Source organism: Canis lupus, chromosome 1 (assembly GCF_003254725.2).
Source record: "Canis lupus dingo isolate Sandy chromosome 1, ASM325472v2, whole genome shotgun sequence".
NCBI lineage: Eukaryota > Metazoa > Chordata > Mammalia > Carnivora > Canidae > Canis > Canis lupus.
Genome location: NC_064243.1, coordinates 35150854 through 35175624, shown reverse-complemented (window position 1 = coordinate 35175624; position 24771 = coordinate 35150854). Strand labels below are relative to the sequence as shown.

At 40.1% G+C, this 24771-nt stretch overlaps 1 protein-coding gene and 1 long non-coding RNA gene across 4 annotated transcripts in view; one reads left to right on the top strand and one right to left on the bottom strand.

Moving 5' to 3' along the window:
* The window catches only part of LOC125755598 (uncharacterized), an 82758-nt gene that overhangs the window by 43124 nt on the left and 14863 nt on the right, over nucleotides 1-24771 (top strand). Inside the window, exons 2-3 of one of the 2 annotated variants that reach the window (XR_007412445.1) lie at nucleotides 4012-4170; nucleotides 5419-5557. This is a non-coding gene — a long non-coding RNA (uncharacterized LOC125755598). Of the gene's footprint in view, nucleotides 1-4011; nucleotides 4171-5418; nucleotides 5558-24771 lie in introns of those variants that run through there. The other variant, XR_007412444.1, reaches the window with a different exon arrangement.
* The window catches only part of PHACTR2 (phosphatase and actin regulator 2), a 205669-nt gene that overhangs the window by 170190 nt on the left and 10708 nt on the right, over nucleotides 1-24771 (bottom strand). The window contains exon 1 of one of the 2 annotated variants that reach the window (XM_025422451.3): nucleotides 18558-18857. The exons of the other annotated variant lie outside the window; for it this stretch is intronic. Coding sequence (XP_025278236.1) covers nucleotides 18558-18570 — 13 coding nt within the window. The 5' untranslated portion in view covers nucleotides 18571-18857. Of the gene's footprint in view, nucleotides 1-18557; nucleotides 18858-24771 lie in introns of those variants that run through there. 2 annotated transcript variants of the gene reach the window in all.

Here is a 24771-nt window from a genome sequence, read left to right as displayed (position 1 = left end):
AGTGGCTGGGGTGCATGGCAGATGCTCTTACGGCCAAAGTCTTTTAGAACAAACATCTGCTAACTTGTTCTCTATAAGGGTAAACAACGGGTCTTTGTCATTAAGGAAGAAATGTTTTAATATTTTTGTAATCAAGCTGCCACCACAATTCTGCCAGCCTTTCCTTATCTCATGGGAACATCCTCTAATAACAATGCAGTTTTGTGCTAAATTTCAAACAAATCTGGGCCACGGCAGGTTTGTCAGGGGTGGGGACAGTCATGTAATTATGTGCCTTCATTCTGTTGTCACACAAAACAAGATGAAATTCTTCGCGTTTTTCTTTGACCTTGGACCACTTCTTGAAACTTGAAACGGCACAAAACTTAAAGAATTCAAGCAGATTGAAATAAGAAAAAGTAGTGTTCACCCGAAACTACATCAAACTAATAAACGATTTTAAGAAGCTGTTCTTACAAATCTTCCAGGCTCTGTAACCCAGTCCTGTTCAGAGAGCCAATGAGCAGGATGAAATTCACCTTACCCAGAACAACATGCCATCAGCCCGCTCGGTCACTCTGTTTTACTTTTCCTCACTGCTGGGCCTTACGCCAGATTTTTGTTTATCTGTTTATTTTCTGTCAGCCCCAACAGAATGGGAACCCCATGGTATCATGGACTTGCTATGTCCTACCATTGCTGTGTGCTCTGCAGCCAGAAGAGTGCCCAACACAGAAGGTACTCAATTCATATTTGTTGAATATGTCTTTCATTTCAGTTATATTTTTAAATTGTGATCATACACACCCTCTGCTCAGCTTCCCTTAGGAAGTACCTCACCTGATCCAGTGCACCCCTGAGTCTTACCTTCTGGCCTGGAGACCCACAGGGCACTTTGAACATAAGGCCCCCACCCAGCAGACACAAGGTATTTATTCATCTGAACACACACACATATCATGAAAATAAGATGCTTCTTACAACATTAAAAATGACTGGAGATGTATTCCCAAATTGCTGATTTTACCCATAAACCTCAAGTCTACTCTCAACATAGAAGATAGAAGAAAATCTGATTAAAATGTTCTCATTGTGGTAATATCATATGTAAGTTAATCACTATGAGTCTTGGTCATAAGAATTAACAAGATTTTGCTGATTAATAAAAGAACAAGTTCAACAAGAGCGTGTGTTGGGGCAAGGTAGGGAATAGGTAGGGAGGCTGGGCCTTCAAATCATTCATCCTAAATTACTTTGGGTTTGGGACCTTTGTCATTAGCATCAGAGGCACACCCTGGATACAGTGTATCCCACATGCTAATGCAGAGTATGTACTGGCTTCCAGTTAACTGATCAAAACACAATTATTAGGGGCGCCTGGGTGGCTCAGTGGTTGAGCATTTGCCTTTGGCTCAGGGCATGATCCTGGGTCATGAGGTCAAGTCCCACATCAGGCTCCTCGCAGGGAGCCTGCTTCTCCCTCTGCCTATGCCTTGCCTCTGCCTTTCTCTCTGTGCCTGTCATGAATAAATAAATAAAAATCTTTAAAAATGTATATAATTATTGGCTTTTAAACATTTCTAAAAGCAGTATATCTTATTGTAAAAGGAAAACCAAAAAATAAAAAAAATAAAAACTCAAACAAAATAGAAAAATATGAAGTAAAATATAAAATTTCCTCTTTCATTTCCCAGGGATTAAGAACTGCTAATGGTTTGGGCTATATTCTTTTCAGGTATTGTTCATGCACACACAAACTGATTTTATACATTTAATAAGTTGTACATGCCATAATCACACTTATTCTCAACAACAGTTCAGAACTATTTCCCTCTCCTCTGGGTATTATTACTAAGTCACACACACACACACACACACACACACACAATATTAAGAACAAGGTATAATATAAGGATGCTGATATTTGGGGCACCTGGGTGGCTCAGTCAGGTAAGCATCTGACTCTTGATTTCAGCTCAGGTTACGATCTCAGGGTTGTGAGATTGAGGCCCGCGTGGGGCTTCACACTCAGCAGAGTCTACTTGAGCTTCTCTCTCACCCTCTCCTTCTGCCCCTCACCCCTCGCTCACTCTCTTTAAAATAAAATAAATAATTTTTTTTTAAAAAGGATACTGATATATTCTAGGTATTTTGAAAAAGAATTTCTCTTTATAGAGAAGGTGATTAGAAATGTTCAAGGAGGGCAGCCCCGGTGGTGCAGCGGTTTAGCACCACCTGCACCCCAGGGCGTGATCCTGGAGACCCTGGATCAAGTCCCACATCGGGCTCTCTGTATGATGCCTGCTTCTCCCTCTGCCTGTGTTTCTGCCTCTCTCTCTCTCTCTCTCTCTCTCTCTCCCCCCTCTCTCTGAATAAATAAATAAAATCTTAAAAAAAAAAAAAAAGAAAGAAATGTTCAAGGAGGGATGCCTGGGTGACTCAGTTGGTTAAGCAACTGCCTTTGGCTCAGGTCATGATCTCGGGATCCTGGGATAAAGCCCCAAATCAGGCTCCCTACTCAGCAGAGAGCCTGCTTCTCCCTCTCTGCTCCATGTGCTTGTGCTCTCTCTTTGTGTCAAATAAATCAATCAAATCTTTAAAAAAAAGAAAGAAATGTTCAAGGAAAATGGATAAAAGGTATTGCTAGGCCGAGCCTCTTACAGATTGAAGGCTAGTTTCTTTTTATTCCCCACTATGACCAAATTTCAAATGCCTCATTCCTTTGGTATAATCAAATCCTCCTTGGGCAAAAAAATTCTCTTCTAAATCTATGGTACTTCCTTCTTCATGAGATGTCAAAGTCAAGGTACTTGTTACTATAATTCTTATATGTTCTATCTTCCCCTGCAAGGAATCCCTGCAAAAATATACATTTTAAAATTCTAAATTTGGCTTAATGGCAATCAAACAAACAAACAAACAAAAAAAATCAAGATTCCCAAGAACTATTTCTGGATGTATCAGGATCTTACCAACATCATCAAGCAGGTGGCTGTGTTCTGCATTTTTGTATTCAACTGCTTTCCCTTCAGACTATCCTTTTCTCCTTAAACTTTAAAAAATGTATATAATGAAACTGATAAATTATCAAATGCTACATCTGAAACTAGGGATGTACTATATGTTGGCTAACTGAATTTAAATTTTAGAAAAGTGTATATAATGAAAATGTACAAACACACCAGTGTGCTACATAGAATGTTTTGCAGCTTGGTGACAACAGCTGGAGCAGGGAGCCAGCCAGCAAGTATTTAGTACCTAGTGTGTGCCCCCTAGTGTGTGAGGCCTTAAGGAAATGAAGAAGGTAATGGTGCTCTTAAGCAGATCCCTGGCTGGTGGAGAGAGCTCAGGGAGTAGCTAACCCTGCAGTGGGGTGCAGAAAGATTTCCACATAGTGATTGATGAAGGAGCCACATGTCCTGAAAGACAAACAAGAGTTCTGCATGTGAAGAATGGGGAAGGAAGAGAGGAGAGGATGAGCATGTAGTGGAGCAGAGAAGTAAGAACACACAGCATTGGAGTGAGATGAGGAGTTTGGGATGCCAGGACCAGAGCGTGTGACTAGGGGCCGGTGGGAATGTTGGTGACACAGGTGGGGGCCAGGCAGGCAAGGGCTCTTTGTGTGAGATCTTGACCTTTCATTTTAACCTGAGGGCACAGGCTGGATCATTGAAGATTTTGTCCAGGACTAGGAAAGAAACTGAACTGCCACTTAGTCCAAGTAAATGTAAAAAACTTCACGACCTCCAGACTCTCCAACATGAATCACAGGAAAACCACTCAGGCCCTCATTGGGGCGGGGGGCAGCGGCGGCGGTCTGTGTACCATGATCGTGGACAAAAGAACAATCTCGATTATCTGGTTTCCCAGGCCACAAAAGATAAGAAAACAGCACACGTAAACTCCTTTGTAGCTACAGAACACGATGGATGTGACCTAACGTGACAGTGGCCATCATTTCACAACGTACAGAAGTCGAGTCATGATGCCGCACACTTTAAACTCACACAGTGCTGTGTTTCCGTTCTGCAGCCAAGGAAAAGAGAGGAAACAGCACGGGAAAGGGAAGGGAAGTAGAAGCTGCCAGAAGCAAATGCCCGGACCACAGTAAACAAGGGACAGCTGAGGTGGAAGACACACAGGAATCCGGGGGGAGCCAGCCAGGGCGGGCTGAGGTCAGCCGCCCCTCAGGTGGGTGTGAGAATTCCCCTCGTGTTGGTAACAACTTCAAATGCACATTTATGTGTGAGCCCGGTTTGTTGTGATGTTATTGTACCGGAGCTGGGTATAAGTCAACTTTATACTTGGATGAGGAAAGTGGGGCCTGTGAGTCAGCCCAAGGCCCCGCGCCAGCCAGTGGAAGGGGCTCAGCCAGGAACATCTCCTCCTTTTCCGACTGAGTCTAGTTTCCTTGCACTATTCCAAATGTTAGAGTATGTTCAATTTGAGAAAGCTGGGAACTGTGACAAAATATAAGCAAGAGTTGCAATTTAAGAAAGATTCTCACTCAAAATGTAAAGTAACATGTTGGTGGTGAAAGGGTGAGCTTCCTCACAGCTGCTGGCCGCCCGTGCCGTTCCAGAGAGAGGTGCTAGGACTATGCACCAAGCTGCCCTTCTGTGTTCAGGGGGTCTGAGAAGGCTCGTGGTACCCCAGAGCTCATTGCTAGTCTCCTGAGTTTTCTTTGTTGCCAACTCACACCAAATTGAATAAACCAGAATAAAATTCGTGCAGTCAACCCCTGCAAAATCAAAAGTCAAAAATCTTCTGTCAACCCCTTTCATAAACTAGAATCTACCTCGGTCCGTCTGTCTTAATTTGTCCAAATCCCCTATCTGATACTCCAGTCCCTACTCTGGAACTGGACCTCCACACTCTATCTCTGTGAGAAAATGCCAGGGCTCCTCTCATCCTCCTACTCTTGTCACTTCCCTGGGGTTTGTACTGTCCCTCCATCTGCTCCCCACCTGCCATATAAACATATGTCCTTTGTACGCTTGGTCCCCTAATTAATGAGCCTCTACTGGAATTTCCAGCTGATTTCCAGTCCCTGATCACCTGATTGCATATCCTAGTACATACAGCTTCAAGATAATGGATTGGGACAGTTGCATTTCATGGAGACTGTGACCAAAGCCATTTGGCTGTCCTCCCCAGAGACAGTCTTTGTGGCCAGAACAAATATAACACATTCCCCTGAAAAACAATATCGCATACAACCCAAAGGGTAAATTGTGTTTGGCTTTCCTTCTGTGCAAAAGTCAATGGGAATCAGATTTGGCATGGGCCATGCCTCATGTGTTGGCAAATGGCCAACCATACACTCAACCCGATGTGCTTTTATATGTCAATGCAACATTTTCCATTTGCAGTTAAGCTGTCCATGGGGCTACTCTCTGATAATAAATAAATACATTCACTTTTTTTTTTTTACCTTAGTTTCCTGTCTGTAAAAGCAGAACTGATCATTTGAAATGTTTACATAATTCACTGGCAAACTGTGAGAAATGAACTATATTTGTAAGCAGTTTTGAAGAATTTTGAAGATGAAAGGGATAGTTTCAAGCTTTGAGGTATGGACAGCATTCTAAAAAAATAATAAATCACTTATCTCTAGTCCTGCATTTTGAACGTAGTTTTGTGGAAGTTGATTTTGTGTTAAAATAACCCAGGCACCCAAAAGTCCATTAGAAGTCTTTATAGTTTTGAGTCTTCGTAAAGACCTTCGCTGGAATTGCTGGTATAAGAGACACCTTTGTTTATAGAACCTTAGGGTTGTGACAAAAACTGACACAAGCCAGGAAATTTAAAAGTTAACGGTGGTATTTTGTGCGAAATGTATGCTACGGGGCTGCTGGTTTTCCACAAAGTCTGGGTTTTAAGGACAAGGTTGGCTTTAATTTCCAACTCTCTGTTTTTTTTCAGTGAGAGTCACAGTCGCACAGTTATTTAAACAAATGTCTTTGAACTTCCTTAATTTAGAGAAGTGACCCTGAGGTTAATGAATGTAAAATGCTTGTTGTTTGAGCAAATGAGTTAGCTCCACCTACTGACGTCTGGTCTGTAAGTGCTACAGACTGGAGCCATAGCTTCTGTGAAGACTAAAGTCTCTCACAAGAAACCCAGATATTTTCACTCTTACACCACGCTGATTGTTCTCTAAGGTCAGGACTAATGCCCTAAATTAAGGTGCTTGTAAAGAAAATGATGGTTGCCAAATTTCCCTTATTGGGCAAATAACTCCCAAGTATATGAAATGCAGAGAGAGGCACCCAGCAGGTGATAAATTAAAGGCAAGTTGGGAGGATGAAGTTTTAAGCAGCTCCTGGTCAACGCTGGGGAACCTAGCTGGGTGCCTCTTCACAGTAAGTGGATGAATGCTGCATCCACAGAATTCACCACCACTCCCAGGGAACAGCCTCACTGAGATGCTTTGTTTACAGGTCAACACAGGCCTCCAGGAGGACAGACAGGGCATTTTTGTAAATGGTACAAGATCTTTATGGTTCTAATAATAATGTACTTTCATATCACAACAATCAATTCTCTTACTAACACACAAAGCAGAGGAGTAGCTTCTTTCTATCTCCCTTAGACAATGGGTCTGAACAGGGGTATGCAGTGGAATCCTCCGTGAAACCTTTTTTTGTTTTGTTTTAATTTAGCTATCCCTTTTTCCCATGGGAGATTCTAGTTAGTTGGTGTGATGTGGGGCTGGGATGGTGATTGATTGATAGATAAACATACAGGAAGAAAGCCAGATGATAGGTAGGTAGATAGACAGACAAATATATATAAACAGATAGGTAGGTAAATAAATAGACAAGCTTTAATTCTACAAGTGATTTTGATGGGCTCTCCACTGCTCCTCTTATGTGGTATATGGCCACATCATTCAACAGCCAATAAAAATTAATTCATACTTTCTATGTAAGTACTAGCACACAATAAAAGATACGCCTTGGGCTTTATTTCAGCCAGTTTTTGAAAATGTATCTCCTGCCAGATGCTGCGTCAGGTGATGAGTTCACGAGGAAAACATGTTTCTGTCCTTGAGGAGCATATGGCCTAGTCAAAAAGGCAGACACATAAAGTAACATTACAGTTTATCTGATAACGTACTATAATTGGGTAGGAGAGCGCTCTGTGGCAGTAGAGGAAAGAGAACACTAATTCTATCCAGAAGAATCACAGAAGATTTCACAGAGGGAGGGACACCTGAGCTGGGTCTTACGGAGAAGGTTTTTCAAGGTAGCAGTAGGGGATGCAGAGAACCAGAGACTTCCACAGAGAAGGATCAACATGTTTAAATTATGTGTGTTTCTAGGGTGTATTGAGAAGTGCAGAACAGCCAGTCCCCAGTATATGTGAGTGAGGGGGGTGGGGGGGAAGGGCAGTTAGGGTGGGGATATGAGGCACAGCACCTGTGTAGGGGTGATGCTGCTGGCAAACCAAGATGAGGGCTGGTCCCTTGGAAGTCTCCTTTGACATTCTGGGGGAGAGGGGAGGGTTCACCCAATACCTGATGCTTCATTTGTAAAAACATTTAGAGTTAAAAACCCTCTGTTATTTTTTCTTTTATATATATAATTTAAATTCAATTTGCCAACATACAGTAAACACCCAGTGCTCATCTCATTATATGCCCTCCTTAATGCTGGTCACCCAGTTACCCTATTCCCCCCCCACCTTCCCTTCTATAACCCTTTGTTAGTTTCCCAGAGTTAGGAGTCTCTCATGGTTTTTCTTCCTAATTTTTCCCCACTCAGTTTCCCGCGGTTCCCTTACGGTCCCTTTCACTATTTCTTATAGTCCACATAAGAGTAAGACCATATCTCTGTCACTTTTTCAAGTGATCCCCACAACCACATGACATAGTTAAGTGAAATATTATAAAAGGTTGTTTTATTGAATGTTATTGTTCCTGTTAAAAGGTATGCATTAAGCCTAGTATAAGAAGCACCGTTTCTTAACCAAAATACTCAGAAAACAAGCTAGTAGATTATACCTTTGTTTTAATATTTAAGGTCAGTTCAAAATGATCTTAAACTCATTCTCAGGTGTGTGTGTGCATGTGTGTGCATGTGTGTGTGTGTGTGTGTGTGTGTGTGTGTAGGAGAGAAGTATAAGGTGGAACAGGACCTATTTCTCTATCACTAAAAAGCAGGACGCCTGTGGTGAGTCACATGATATAGCAAATATAGCATCGGTGTCTAATAGTGGCTCTGACCCAGCCAGTCGGCACAGATACACAGTTAGTGATGATTAAATCATAGCAGTGCTATTTGGGGTCTAATAATGTACCTCTTCTGTTATATAAAACCTGACAAGGGATGTTTAACATCTCTTACTAGTTAAAACTCACATGTAAAATCTCACTAGGTAATAGTTTTTGCCACCGTGGTGAATCTTCATTTCAATATTTAATTTGCTTGGGAGACAGTGGAGGAGAAAACACACTTCCTGATTAGGAAGTAGGTGATTAAGTCTCTCCAGAACTGCCTTCTTTGATCAGGTCCACATACACCAAAATGATGGATTAGAGAAAGCTTGGATTCCATTTACTTTGTTCCTATCCTGATATGTCATCCAGAAGCATCCTCTTGCCTCTGCTTTTCTCTTTCAGCTGTATCCTTGGAGATTTCACTCACTCTCACAGTTTCTTGTCCCACCTGCAAGCAGAGAAGTCCCCAGCACAAATCCTCATCTAGATTGGCCTACTCAGGTAGAGGGGGAAGGGGCAGAAAAGCTGGCTTCTTACTCCTACTTAACGAAGGTATTTCTGAGGGTCTATAATGGTGATTCTCACCCTGGTTATCCATTTGAATATTCTGGGGAACTTTCAAACAAATATAATGTCCTGAACCCACTCCAGGAACTTTGATCTAATTTGTCCACGGTGAGGCCCAGAGACTGGTATATTTTAAAAGCTCCAGGTAATTCTAACGGGTGGCCAATTGAGAAGAACCACTCAAAATCTTTGGAGGACACAACAGATGGCTCTGATATGCCAACTGGCCTCAATACACCTACAATCTGGTTGGGGGAAAAAGTCTCAGAGAGTATCTCAGACTACCATGAAGTACAAAACTGTGTGGTGAGTTCTTTTAGTGCCCTGAGAAAAGACAAGTCTCCAAGACCAGTCAGGAAGATGTCATGAGAATGGGGTGTGTACTGGGCCTTGAAACGGGGCTGAAATTTTCTTAAGTTTCCTCTTCCCAACCCCACTGCCACCACCCCAAACAAGCACCTTCTAAGAGCATTTTATTCTTGGGAGCTTCCATCTTGGCTCTCTCCTCTCTGTTCTTCCCATGTTTATTCCTTGAAATCATCAGTCCCACCAGGTCATGCTTCTGCCTAAAACCCTTCAGGTGCCCCTGAGAGCTCACAGAACTATGCCAGATCTCAGACTTTCCATGATGAGCCTGTGCTCTTTCTCATTACCACTCCCTAGCAGGACAGTCTTGCTTTTGTTCCTCAACGCTCCCAATCCCTTTCCTGCATTGGGGCTTCTGCATCTGCTGGTCACTCTGCTTGGGATACTTTTTCCCTGGCTTTCAAGGAATTGATTCCTCTTTATATACCCCAGGTCTTAGGCTGCATGTCACCTTTTCAGGGAGGCTGTCCTTGACCAGCCAGTCTAAAGCAGCCTTCCACCCCAACCTCATTCTCTGTCAACATGTCGGTTTATGAACTTAACAGCACTAATCACAACCCAAGTATTTTATCTATTCAGTATTAACTTTTGCTCTCTCTGCTAGAAGGAGCTTCTATAATGACAAGCTCTGACTCCTTTCTTGGTATCCATGCTCACCAGCACAGTGCCTGGCACAGAGTTAGTGATAAAGAAACATCTGATATATGGATAAAAGAATGAATGGCAAGGAGGGGAGGGTGTTCTGGGTGGGAAGAACTGCAAGTACAAAGAGAAGGAAGGAGAACATGTACTGTCTGTGTGTCTGTCTGTCCGGAACACACAAAGGACTGGATCCAGGGACGTAGAAGACACGTGGGATATAGCTGAAGATAAGGGTGAGCAAGTCATGTACAGTTATTAATAGCTGTTACTAATGAAAGTCAGAATTTGAATTTCACATCTGTTAAGGTGTAAAAAACTGCATTAGGACTGAATGATTCAGGTCTAAGAAAGGAAATCATGTTTATGAAACCCAGAAAGCAATGGAGCATAATTTTAGCCACTATACATGATTAGAAGATTAAATATTTGTAAACAATTGGTTTATGTAAGGAAATTCAAAGTGTAATTTGGGGGGATAAATAGTTGGGTGTTAGGGATCCATCTTCTGTAAAAGAATTATTCAGAGCTACTTATGGAAAAAGTCTGCATATATTTTATGTCAGACAGTAGGAAAACCTATTAACCTATCTTTGAAACCATGGCTTCTCTTGACATATGTATCAAAATTTGAATAAATGAGAATATTATTTCATAGCATGTTTTCCAATCTTGTCATGGCTCAGAGTCACAGAGAGTCTGAAAAGAGGTAATGTTAGCATTACTGGAGAAGGATCTAGCCATGCACAGGTGTGGTGAAAAAATCTCCACTGCTCTGTGATCTTCCCTCTAACCATGATCTCTCTGAAAGAAAATCAGAGAAAGAATAAATTTCTTCCATATCCCAGAAAAATTTGTCTAAATATTTAACTATCACTTCAAAATTCTTCTATGCCTCTTTTCATAATTTCTGTTAATGATTCTAACATTAAAATATCTGTCGAAGGAATTTTTCAAAGATTTATTTTTATTTTAGAGAGAGAGAGAGAGCATGCAGGGGAATAAGGGGCAGAGGGAGAGAGAAAATTAAGCAGACTCTGCTCTGAGTGTGGTGCCCAAGGCAGGGCTGGATCCTAGGACCCTGAGATCAGACATGAGCTGAACCAAGAGCTGGAGGTTTAACTGACTGTGCTACCTAAGCACCAACCCCCTTCAAATGAAATTTTTAAATAACTTTTTATTGCAGTAACAAATCTCGTAGGCAGACTCTATCAAAAAATATTCTGTTATATAAAATGTATGAACGTCTGTGAAAGGACATTTCAAAACTACATTTTTTCTTACCTATGTACTGATCTCTATCTAATAAACTATTCAGATATGTGATGATACCATGTTTGACACTGATATTTAAAAATGAATTTCCTGGGGAGGTGGGGGAAAAAACAAAAATAAAAATGAATTTCATTTTGAAAAAAATTGCCCTGAATTAATGAAATGATATACTTAATTTTAAAACATTTCTTACATGCTTACTACATCCCAGGCACTGGACTCAATGCTATGGAAGACACAAAGATGAGGAATCTCTACTCTCTAAACAATATGAAAACCCAAAAAATGCTGGGTTGAATTCTACTAACTCAAAAGATCTGAATTTGAGTCTATAAATTATTTATTTATTTATAAGATTTTATTTATTTATTTGAGAGAGAGCACAAGACAGAGAGAGAGAGAGCGCGCAATATCACAAGCAGGGGGGAGTGGTAGAGGGAGAAGCAGACTCCATGCTGAGCAGACAGCCTGATGCAGAATTGGATCCCAGGACCCTGGGATCATGACCTGAGCCAAAGGCAGATGCTTAACTGACCGAGCCACCCAGGTGTCCCCATCCACATGTCTGTTGAGTGAGTTTATACTTAGTTTCCCCTTGTTTGATTTAGGGAAAATTATCTTTACTTAGCGAATGATTACAAGTATATAAAAAAAGAATGATTGCAAGTATTAATGATATAACGTGTAAAATACTTGAGTTGATGCCTGGAACATAATAGGGATTCAAAAAAGGTAAGCATTCTTCCCTCCAAGACCTTTAATATTCAGTTAAATATGACTTGCTTTTGTTAGATGTGTTCTTGATGCCTGACTTCTAAAGTAGGACTTCAAAGTTAACTTTTTACATATAAAATCTAGCACCTACTCTTAACCATTCACATGAAATATTAGTTTGGATCAATAAAATCTGCACATTACTCCTAATTTCATAGATGCAATTGAATTCCATTCATTTCCAAAGCTAAGTCTAGCTGCCTCTCCTTTACTGCAGCTGATGGTGATGCTAATGAGCAATGAAATGCCCCAAAGCTTAGAAACAAGGAAGGAGAAATCCTGGACATAGATGACACAGATATTTAATTTCAAAATAAGCAAGCTCTGATATTGATACAAGTGAATGGTTTGCTGGTTTTCCCAAAATGGCTTCTATATGAGGAAACAGGAAATGCAGAAGAATTCAAGAGAGGAAGACTATGATGAAAATGAAAAGCAAAAATGAAAATGAAGGGATTGCAACAATGATTCCCAAATCTGAGTTCTACACCTTGTTACTGGGCATCCCCCAGAGACCCTGCAGCTAAAATGACCGAGAAATGTTGCGTTCTATATTCCATCTTGGGAATTCACAACAAATATTAGCATAGGCAAGGAATTATGTGCTAATTCTATTAGCATGTTAAGAAGAAACCTGTCTAACAGTCAAACTCAGCAATTCCCAAAATTACCTGAACACTGAATCCTCTGTGTGTTTGTGAAAAGGGAGTGAGATTTAACCAATGTTCTATGGCATTCGTGTGCAGTGACATATAATTTAGAAACCATTGTTACTTATTCCCTTCTCTGCTACTGAATACTTTTTTGCTGACTCTCCATATCTCTTCCACTGTTTCTTCTTGACCTGAGTAAGCCATCGGAACAATAATTCCTATTTTGTCTTATGAAGATAGAAAAATTCATTTTGCCTTTGGAAAGATGAGTGGTTGCAAAAAAATGAACAACAAAAAAGAAAACCACTCAGAACTAATTCTAATGATTGGGGGTAAAAACCCAAAAACCTAAAACTTTGTTTTAGAAACAATGACTTTGTCCTCCTTCTCCACGTTCTCGAGACAGAACTGTTGGTTTATTCTCAGGTGGTCAAAGTCTCCCTCCAAAATTAGACTAATAACTCAGAATCAGACCTATAAACACAAACTGATGGTTGCAGAGGGGAGGGGATTGGGGGATGGGCAAATGCGTGGAGGGGAATGGGAGATGCAGGCTTCCAGTTAAGGAATGAAGAAATCATGGGAATAAAAGGTAAAGCACAGGGACTACATTGACAATACTGTAATAGTGTTGTATGTTGACAGATGGAGGCTACGCTGTGGTGAACATAGCAATAGTGCATAAACTTGGGAAATCACTATGTTGTACACCTGAAACTAATATTGTATTTTTATCAACTACACTGAAAAACAAAACAAAACAAAAAAAACTAAGAAAATTTAGTGCCACTTTGCAAGTACTTTTATGTACACGAACCTACATTTCCTTGGACATTTTTGTCTTAAAGGACAGTGATTTCTGTAATAATTACGGCACTTTGAAAATAAATATTCTGAAAAGCAGATTCTTTATTAAACTTTAATCCCTCCCTGAGAAAAATATCTTTATATGAATCTAGGATGCTCTTAGAAATAGTTATTTGATGAACTATAAAATGCTACAACAGCACAATGGGCGTCACAATAAACGCAAAGGAAAATACTGTAATTACTTGTTTTATGGCAAATAAAATCCTCAATAATAGACATTTTATGACGTAAGAGGCATTTCAGAAAATAGGAATCAATTCCTTTTTTTAATTAAAAGGAGAATCTTAAAAAAATAAAAAAATAAAAGGAAAATCTTCTCTAGATTCTTATTAGGTTTTTCAGAGGAGCTAGCAACATTATATTCCCCTACATTGAAGCTTTTAATCCCCAACTGAAAAATGCACAAACAAGCACAATTTTATATATATAAAATTCATTACATGCATGCAAATGTATGCATGTGTGTGTGTATATAACATTTTTATATTTCTTTTTTTTAATTTTTTTATTTATTTATGATAGTCACAGAGAGAGAGAGAGAGGCAGAGACATAGGCAGAGGGAGAAGCAGGCTCCATGCACCGGGAGCCCGACGTGGGATTCGATCCCGGGTCTGCAGGATCGCGCCCTGGGCCAAAGGCAGGCGCTAAACCGCTGCGCCACCCAGGGATCCCACATTATTATATTTCTAAAATGTGTCACAGTTTACAAAATTATAGCTACTAAAACCAAGATACCATGAAAGTAGGGAATTAGAGAAAAAAAATTTAAATTGCACCAAATATAGTTTTTAAACATAGTCAAATGTCCTAGAAAGCATTCATTTCCAAAACAAATTAATTCACATAGGAAAGTCAGCTCCATTAGGTAACCCTTCTCCTGAATCACCATCTGTAGTTGTTTGGGAACTTGGCAATGACAGCCTGAGCTGCCAAGGTAGATTCTCCTAGGAAAGTTTTTTGAACCAGTTTGAAATAAAATGTGTTTGTGCTTACATTTTCTTACATAACAGCTTATTCTTTACCAATATTATTTCAGTGCTTAGGGGCATGTTTCTCTGGACCTGGTCTTATCTTTGTCTGTGTTAAAAGGACTGTCAAGAAGCATTTGAAAGTCTCTCTTCTCTACATCACCTATAGGATCCGTCTGGCAGGCAGGGCTCAAGGAAGCAGTAACTGCTGTTGGGTCTACTGGGATGAACTAAACGAAGCAGATTAAAGTAGGAAAGATTTTAAATTGGGTGTAAAAAACAACCCTGCATTATCCCAAATCCATGGTTAGTAAGGAATTTCGTGTGTGCATGTGTGCCTCTGTGGTGTGTGTGTGTGTGTGTGTCTGTGTGTGTGTTTGTATAAGTTATCACTGAATGGCTATTAAGGCTAGCGGGTAACACAGAAGTATTTCAAATTCAACAAGTCCAAAACAGAACTCATTGTTGTCTTCCCTTTAAAACTCCCCTGGTATTCCACAGTATAGAAATATTATTATTATCTTAGATTCTCACTAGAAACCTCGAAAGTCTGCTTTGATTGGTCTCTTTTCCCCTGCCTTCTCATCCACTCATCATGCTTCAACTGATGCAATGCACCACTCAATCGTGTTCACATTTCACCACCCACCTCGATTTCCAATTACGCTGTTGGTACAGCCACCTGACTAGCATCTGATTCTAAGTGCTTACTTTCTACACCAACATCACGCTGCCAGGGCCATCCTGCTAGAGTGTATATTTATTCATAAAGCAACTCTGCTTCAATTTTTGGATGGTTCTTTAAACAGCCAACATGCATTGAGAAGTACCATATTGTACCAAATTTTACATGTAGTGTCTTATTTTCTCTTCATAACAATCCTATAAGATGGATACAATTATTGTTGGCACTCACAAATGAAAAAATAAACCCAGGTTTTAGATAACTTGCTCATGGTCACTGGGATGGCAGGTGGCAGAGCCGGTGTTCATCTCAGATTATCAGGTGCTCTTGATCATTCTCTTATAAACTTTCCCTCAATCTGATTCCCAAATAACTCTCCAGTCTTTTTTACAAGGAGCTAGAAGACTGTGAATTTCTCAAATTCAACTATTGTACATCAAGGGTCAAAAGCCTGTAAAGCCACTAGGCTAGAATGTAAGGTGAGGGCACAGTGACTCACATTTGTCAGCTCCTTTCCAAACGAGTGTGCCTCTTATAACCTGTACACGGCAATGGAAATATCCTGATCCCAACCAATGAAGAATTTTCCCCACCAATGCTGTAGAACTCTTTATAATACTCTGCCCCTATACAATATGGAATAACATTTCAAAAACATTGTTTTTCAGACATCAATCACACACTACTAATCAACTTTGCTGTAACATCTCTTTCATAACTCACACATGAGAACCACTTGAGGAGGGATAGGGTGAGGAGCAGTGGGGGGTCTCAAAAGCAGGGATAGAATAACTTGTAATCACAGACTTGTTTTTGTAAAAGAGCGTCATGTGAACCATCACAGAATTTATAAGAAGAAACAGTCATATAAAAAAAAGAAGAAGAAGAAAAGGTTAGATATTGCTAAAACTGCCTTGACATATTCCACATGTACTATTTGATAAATATTTTATTGTTATTCCAGGAAAAGCTTTTAAAGGAATACATAAGCCAGCAATTATGGGGAAGGGATGTCTCCTTCTCAGAGATAGTAGGAATGCCAAAGACAGCTCTTTGCTGCTAAGGAAAGGGTGGACAGACTCACAATGGCATGTTTGCTGAAATGTGCACAGATGCACGTACAGAGCCAGAGTCCCAGGCAGCAACTCTTCCTTATGTATTAACAACAGGAAACATGCAAATATCTCCAATGCAGTGTTCTGTGTGATGTGAATAAATTGGAGGCACTTGGCTTGTGAGTGTGTGTCTCTATGTGTGTGTACTCATAGTTGTGTTTCTGCTTGACAATTATCCAAAGCCTGACACAGAAAGCCCTGCTGGAAGGAAGCCTTGAAACTGATGGTTTAATGGTTAGAACTATGACCAGCTCTAAACTGCTAGCCTCTGATATCCAAGGCCTGAGCCCATTTCTGGCTGGAACAATTTAGGCAGGTATTCAATATCATTCTCTTGTTTAAATTAAATGGGAGAAATTGCAGTGCTCCAAGTTAACTGGGTGTCTTGGTATCATGCTAAAAGCATTTCCAGGGATTTTGTTTTCTTTTTTTGGGGGGGTGGGAGGGGGTGGCCACTTACCAGTACTATCTTAAATGCCTTCCTATAGTCAATACAATTTATTGAAGTGTATGTATGTGATGGATGTTTACATTTCCCTGCTGTAAAAGGGTCTATTTATGTCATCAACAAATTACCATGAAAAGTGATCACTGACAGTCAACTGGCCATTATAAGAAAGATGTTATTTCTGAAATATTCAAACAATGCCATTTAAAAGCCTGTTATTCCACTCAAAGGTAGACATACCTATACTGGAGTTTCAACCAAAAATTTGAAATGATGTAGAAATTGCTGCTTTAAAAGCCACTTGACAAAGTGCTTAAATATTCTTAAGTGTGTCAGAGGCAGAGGTATTTTATTAATGGCATTTGAAAGCATAAATAAATATAAGTACAAATAGAGAAAACACGTATTCCCCTAAGCTATAGTTGGCCAAAAAGTAAATCATGACCCTCAGCAGTTTTTATGCCTATAAAGAGGCTGCTTTAGCAGTTTCTTTCCTTTTCTTAAATGGCCTTTAAATAAATATATGAGTCAGTTAAGAAAGGCATTTACTTGAATTAAAGTGATAATTCTTCCAGGACGTCAGTATAATTAATTGTGGGTGGCAGAAGTTTTAAATGAGGCTAAATCAGGGATTCTAGTTTATTTATTTTTTACTCACTCTACCTCTATAATTAGAGAAGTTTTTGGTGGCTCCTGAAATTGTGCCTTGTCATGGAATATCATACCTACCTATGCACATATACATCATATACACATACATCAATCCAGCCTCTTTCCTACTACTACTATTGCTACTACACACGCGCGCGCGCACACACACACATACACACACACACACTCACCCAGCACTTGTTTTGGTTCTTCCACAACCCTGAAATTCTCATCCCTAATATTTCACTGTTCCAATTCATTTCACTGCCTTCAATGTCAAATACAAAATTATGTTAGTCACAGAGGTTTGTTCCTGGTGAACTATTTCATAGAAGAGCTCAAAACACCCTGCCTGCAAGATACACCCTGCCTGCAAGATTTCTGCTTACCTATGCTACCTGCACCAAGGACTGAAATAGCCAGATGCCATAAACAAGTATGTTTTACTAAAAAGGGGTGGTCTGACTGCGTAGGACGTGTTTTAAACGATGCACCCCATCAGCAGAGCTGCCCGTGTCTCAAGACGCTGTAGGGCATTGCTGTAAGACTGACAGAGGCTGAGAAACTGAGCTAATGAGTTTCAGGAGACAGAGAACCCAGAACACATTTGGGAGAATTCTGCATTTAGTGTCAATGACACTGACATGAGGAGCGTATACCTTCTCAAAAGTTCAATACAGCAAAGAAAAAAAAAGTTCTACGTGAGAAATAATCGTATGCTAATCATTTAACTGGCACTAGAATATTTCAATAGTTACATCTGTCTAGCTGGCAAGATCTTACAAACAAATACGTCTTTAAAAGGTACATGCATGATTGGCCACTAATGTCCATACTCTGAAATTAAAATCTCTGAGGATATTGAGACATTTTCTACATTTCATCCTAATGTGCAGACGAAACCTAAGACCCAAGAACTCGTCTCCTGTTACCCTGGGCTCACGGTATCGCTGAAAAAAGAAATTATGTTTAGCTTATTAACTCTATCTACCTTTTGCCACCCCTTCGTAATAGTTTTTTCATTAACTGTAGGCATTTTTTCACCCCCTGTTCTGAGCACAAAAGGATCCAACAGCACCGTTCCTGCAGCCTAAAGAAAATAATCATGCAGTCTCAGAAAAGGTGGATGTGGAATTGCGAGCTGCATTCCCAATTGCCGAACTTCAAAGCAAACACTGACCGCCTTGTGGACAATGCAGCAGGGGTAGCACATTACATGTCTCCCGGTCTTGAACGTTTAAGTGCAGAACGAGACCAACACATCAGCAAACCTCCTGCAGCAAAGGATGCAGGCTGCAAACGAGCCCAGGGGCTGGGAAGAATCCACGCTTGCTTTACCTACCGGCATTGTCCATGTCTCAGGAGTGGCGAGGCGAGTTCTGTAGCCTGGCAGCCGGGGAGCCCCAGCTCCTCTCCTGGCTAACGAAGCACCCTGCCCTTCTGCAGATTATCAGTCCTTGCTGGCACACAGAGCATACTTCATGCACTGTCTGCAGGAGACACCGCCAGGAAATTTATATCTCCAAGGATGACAAACAGCCATTAGCTCCATTACAGGCTGATTAAGAGACACTGAGCCTATCAAGTGGATACTCGAATCCACTGGGGTTTTCACCTCTGTTCCAAGCAAAGGAGAGAAAAAAAAATCACTGCAATGTTGAGTATACTGCACATTTCCAAAAAGAAGTGCACATGCTATGCAGAACACAGTGCTTTTCCAAAAGATGCCAGAGCAAATGTGAGCAGTAAAAGGCACAGATAATTAAAAGGTGAAAAGGAATCTTTAAAACTATAATAAGTGAGCCTTTCTTTGGGGTTGATCTAAATGTAGTTCAGCCTTTATCACTGACATCACTGAATGACTGGGCAACTTTTCAATTTAGAATTTTAAAGTTTGTGGTGGTGGTTGTCACTGTCACTGGGGGTGAGCAAGGAATAGCAGAAAAACCATTTTAAAGTAAAGGCTATCTTTCATATTTCTGCACTAAATACATGCTAAGAAGCTGCGTATTGTCATCCCATTTTGGTTGTGTTTTCATCATGATGAGTGTCCCTATTTCTGGTCAAAATTCTGCCCACCTATCCTAACAGAGAAATTCAAAGGAATTTCACTAACCATCACCAATCACACTAGAAATAATTGTCAAAAGATATCAGGAGACTCTACCATCTGTCACAGTCTGTAGCCACCCAAGTAACAGAAAGCTGAGGATCAAGAAAAATACATTTACTTACACAGGAAAGTACATTTCTTTTCTTAAGTCTGGCCGTGCAAGATGCAAAGTCACCTAAAACTACTTTCGATATCAAGGCATAAGGATGGGCAGAGTGCTGAAGAAATTATGTGCCATAGCCTATCTGTGGCTGTTGTGACATTAAATTTTGGGGACAGCACAACTGTTTTCTGCATTTCTCAGATATAGTAAAAAAATTTACAATACCCTTATTTAACTATGATACAATGAATGCACAGTACAGTAAGGCTCTAGAGACTTTCTATTTGACAAGATTTTTTTAAAAAGTTGTGGTGTTATCATACCCTCAGGGTTGCTCAATTGGAAGAGCAATTCATTTATTTAGCACTTCTGTATGTCATTGGAATTCCTGGTGACAAACCACTTGCAAATTATTTATAATCTTATCTTCCATTTCAACAGCTTCAAAGTATTTGTTTTTAACATAACTTTCAGTTTTCCTACAGATGTGAGGTTCCTTCATTGTTTACACAAAATACTCCATTTATGATATCAGTACTAGCACAAAAATATTTGCTTCGAAGAAAAGTTGAATCTCTCAGTGATTTTGCACTGAGACATTATCCACATTATTTCAAATCTGCCACAATTTTAAAGATATATCACTCTATTAATTTAAAAAAATATTCTTCACATAGTTTTTAAATGCCTGGATCCCATAAGACTGAAATCACTGTGGCTTCCATATCTCATCTACTTGCCCTGATTAAGGCTGCCAAGCACCCAGACTGAGTGTCATCAGGAGAAATCTAGGGCAAGCTAACTAGGAGTTAACAGGGAAATATGAATGACAAAAGGAAGAGAAACTATTTTATGAAGTCTGAGATTCTGGTAAGGAGTAGCTAAGAAGTATCATGTCCTGACAGTGCATATTGACTAATATGAATATGTTAGCTCTGTATGCGGTTCAAAATGAGACTCATGATTATTTTCACTAATACCATCAGTCGCCAAATTATAAATGAATTATATGCCAAATATTTGTTTTGTTGGTCATTTGAAAAACACTTGATCCCATAAACAGCGGTTAGGTTCCAAAGACAAACCATTAAATACTGCTTAACTCATGATGTGATTTATATAATAATCGTAATCTCTCATACACAATTTCAAAATCCAGAAAAGCTTAATGTTCTTTCTTTTTTTAAAGTTGTGCTCCAAAATACCATTGTGCCACAACATGACTTGAAGTGATGGGAAGCTATTTAAGATCTTTGGTTATCTCATTTTGAGTAAATCACATGTTTTAAAACAAGAGTTTTAATGTCATTATTATGAGAATCTGTTTGGACCCTGCTGGGGATGATATGTAGTATTTTGTGTATGCATTATTTTACCTTCCTAAAATGCAAAAATTCTAAATTCTGAAACACACCTGACACCAACGGTTTCAGATGAGGGACTATGATCCTTCAGTACCTCTTGGCAATTTAAAAGAGTAGAAAATAATCCCTTATACTGTTTTGCCACAGGCTCCCTTACCTTATTAGGAATGCTCTAGCTCCCTTCCTCACCTGATGAGGCCCCTACCCAGACCTCTCCAGCTGCTTTGGAAGATGTAAGAGATAAACAAGGGATGAACAACAAAGAAAGATGTCTAGGTATTATGAAACTAAAACTGAGTGGCTATTAAGAATGAGGCTGTTTACAAACAGCATAAACTGCCATGGACACATCTGCTCTGGATCCCTCTGCATTCTCCACCAGCCCACCACTGCCCGTCTTCTGCTCCTATCTGGCATCACAAGATGGCACTGTAACAATGGAAAAGCGCAACGAGTGGTACATTTTCCTCAAGCTCCGCAAGAATCTACTCCTTCACTTGATTTAATTCAGACTTATAGTTAACATGCCCTAGTTGGGAATGCCTGCATATAAAATGTTTACCAGGCCCTTTCTAATTGTCCCAGAGATGCCGTGTGGTCCAGTAGGAGCATCAATAAGTCTAAAGTTCTAGAGTATGTTTCAAAGATAAGGGATCCCTAGGTGCCGTAACGGTTTGGCGCCTGCCTTTGGCCCAGGGCGCGATCCTGGAGACCCGGGATCGAATCCCACATCGGGCTCCCGGTGTATGGAGCCTGCTTCTCCCTCTGCCTATGTCTCTGCCTCTCTCTCTCTCTCTCTCTCTGTGACTATCATAAATAAATAAATAAAAATTAAAAAAAAAAAACAAAGATAAGCTTAATTCCTTTTTTTATTAGCCTTCTCATATGTATACTCCGTAGCTCTCTTTGGATCAGACTAATATGTTTGAGGCGAGAACCTGCATTCAAAATAACCTCCATGCTATCCTACCTACAGAAAGAAGGCAACAACCTGTCACCATGGGGGTTTTAAAAGGGTAGTTGGCCTGAGGTTGGTTGCAAGACATTTGTGATTCCAGGCCTGATCTGCTAAGGTAGCAACAGCATGGGCATCTAACACCTTCAAATGTCACCAAGCACCTGCTGATAACCTGGCCATTTATTACAACTTTCTTCAAAAAGCTCTATTAGCTACTCTCTCTCTCTCTCTCAATTTCAAAGAAGATAATATTGTGGCTTCCTAGAACAGTTCTGCTTATCTCATATTATTTCTTAACTTTCCTATGAGATGCTTTCATGTGCTGGGGCCACAGAAGGTTGCTGGTGGCAATCAGGCTCTCCCTTTTCTTTTTTTTTTTTTCTAAGATTTTATTTATTTATTCATAGAGACAGAGAGAGAGAGAGAGGCAGAGGCAGGCAGAGGGAGGAGCAGGCACCATACAGAGAGCCTGACGTGGGACTCGATCCAGGGTCTCCAGGATCACGCCCTGGGCTGCAGGCGGCGCTAAACCGCTGCGCCACCAGGGCTCAGGCTCTCCCTTTTCTGACTGTAGTCTAGTGTGATCCAAGTCCAAGTAGACCAACAGCAGTCCAAATGGATACTGTGGAGAACAAGATGCAGACACGGTTTTCCAAGAGGTGTAGCAAATCGAGAATCAGAGGCTAAAAATATGGTTTGGCTTTCAGGGGACCAACTGGGATGCTTCTGGGCAAAGTTAGACTTTGCTCCTTAGAATGGAAAAATTAAGATAATGAATTGTCCATATAATCATATTGCTTAACCTGGCAGATCCCTGGGACACCCAGATCAGCCTATGAGACTGTCTTGATCTTTCTCACTTTCTGATTCACCCAAAGAAATAAAGAAGTGCTAAGATATTGACTACCAATTAGGAAGTAGTCAGGCTTGCTCTCAGTACCTTGGGGAATAGATTCTACTGGAAATCTGTTCTGAAAAGATTTCAGATACTGCTTTTATAAGAACAGCTACTGTATATTGATAGGACAATGAGCAAAGTGCTTGGATTAATAACTCTCCTAAGTACTAAACCAAATCCCTGAACTATTTTTAAAAAGTTCACAAGAGGAAGTATTGCAACAGATAGTATTTCCAGGAAAATAAGGGCAAAAAAAATAGACATTTATCTAATGTTCTATTATCTGGACTTTAGGACAATACTTACTTGACATACCTATGTCATCCATTATTCCTAGCCATTCTCCTCTGAGATTTCTCTTCCAGTGTAAAGTGCCTCCTGAACTACTTATTAATATTTGTTTCTCTCCCTTGTATGCAGTCCTTAGAAAAAGCCTTCCATTTACATAGACTTAAATAACACCTTCACATGAAGCCATGACACATTCCAGTGTCATGGAACTTGGAACTTTTCTTGGTATCTAGACCTTAATGAAGCTACGACTTCATTATTGTATGACACGGACATTTAATGACACGGTCATCTGACATGTGTGGACTGTTGATTAAGGTGGTTTGGTGAGTCCACACTTAGACACTACCCTTCTGTTCCAAACATACAGCAATGATAGATAAAATATTAAGTAGGTTAGTCATAGCGAGGCTTACAAAGCAAACGACTTCCATGAGTCAGAAAGGAGCCAAAAGCTCAAAGCAGTAAAAAGGCTTCTGCTGAGGCTGATGTGCTCAAGGTGGAAAAGACAGGCTGGGGGCAAAGCCATGGCACCTATGTGGTGACAGGTTTCAAAGAGCTCCACAGGAGAAAGGCAGGGTGAGAGCCAGGTTTTGCTTCAATGAGGCCCCCTGAATTAAGAAAAGAAGTTGCAGAAAAAATGGCTGTTGATCCAGTTCTAGAAGCCATGACTTTATAAAGCCTAGATGGGCATAGGGAGGATAAATCCTTAAAACCAAGAACAAAATCAGCTTCTTGATGGGTCCCTCAATGCTAGATCACCAATATCCTCCTCAAAATCATGCAGGAGCCCCAAGATGTCATTGATAGACCTGACTCTAGACTGGAAGACCACAGAGCAAGGTGGAGGCAACTCGAAACCACAGAACTATGAAAAGAGGAGGAGCAAAAAAAGAGTCAAAGCCAACCAAAAATGCAAAAAACAGAACAAAACCTTCCACTCAATCTGAATGTGCAAGCGAATTTCAAATTGTTTAAGATTGCTAATATTTCAAAACCAAGTAAGTAGAATAATCAATAAAACATGATTTCAATCTCAATGATTTTGATGTTATGGAAGAGTCTTATAAAGATTTTTTAATAACTGTATATATCAAAGAGATAAATGAAAGCATGACATCAAAAAGAAATAGAAAAAAAAGAAACAAAAATACAAGAATCTGGAAGATAACTCATGGGAAGTCTTGGAAACGAAAGAGAGAGTTAGAACACTGAGACCAACATAGACTCCTCATTAGCAATCACTGATGCCAGCAGGCAAGATGCTGACAGTAACTGTCAACCTTGAATTTCACATTAGGCTATACTCCCATTCATGAGCAGAACATTGGCACTCTCCTAGACACAAAGAGTCTAAAAATCACCAAAGGATGCACTTTAGCAAGATGAGAAATAAATCCAGAGAGAAGGCACAAGATGAAAAACGAGTAAGAAGCTGATAACATGTATTAGTATATTTAAATAGCTATTGATTGTGAAACAGGCATTTCAAAATTAATGAAAAAATGGGCAAAAAGAGGTCAAACTGGAAAACCATAACAAAACATGAGGTGGATGTTCAATGAGAATTCCAAGTGTGAAAGGAGAAGAGAAACACTGAATATTTTTAGATTTAGATTCAGACATAATGAATAATTTTAGATTTTAAATTGGAAGATATAGAGGTATGTGGGTGGCTCAGTAATTGAGTATCTGCCTTTGGCTCACGGCGTGATCCCCTAGGATTGAGTTCCACACCAGACTCCCCGCGGGGAGCCTGCTTCTCCCTCTGACTATGTCTTTCTGGTCTCTCATGAATAAATAAATAAAATCTTTAAAAATAAATAAAT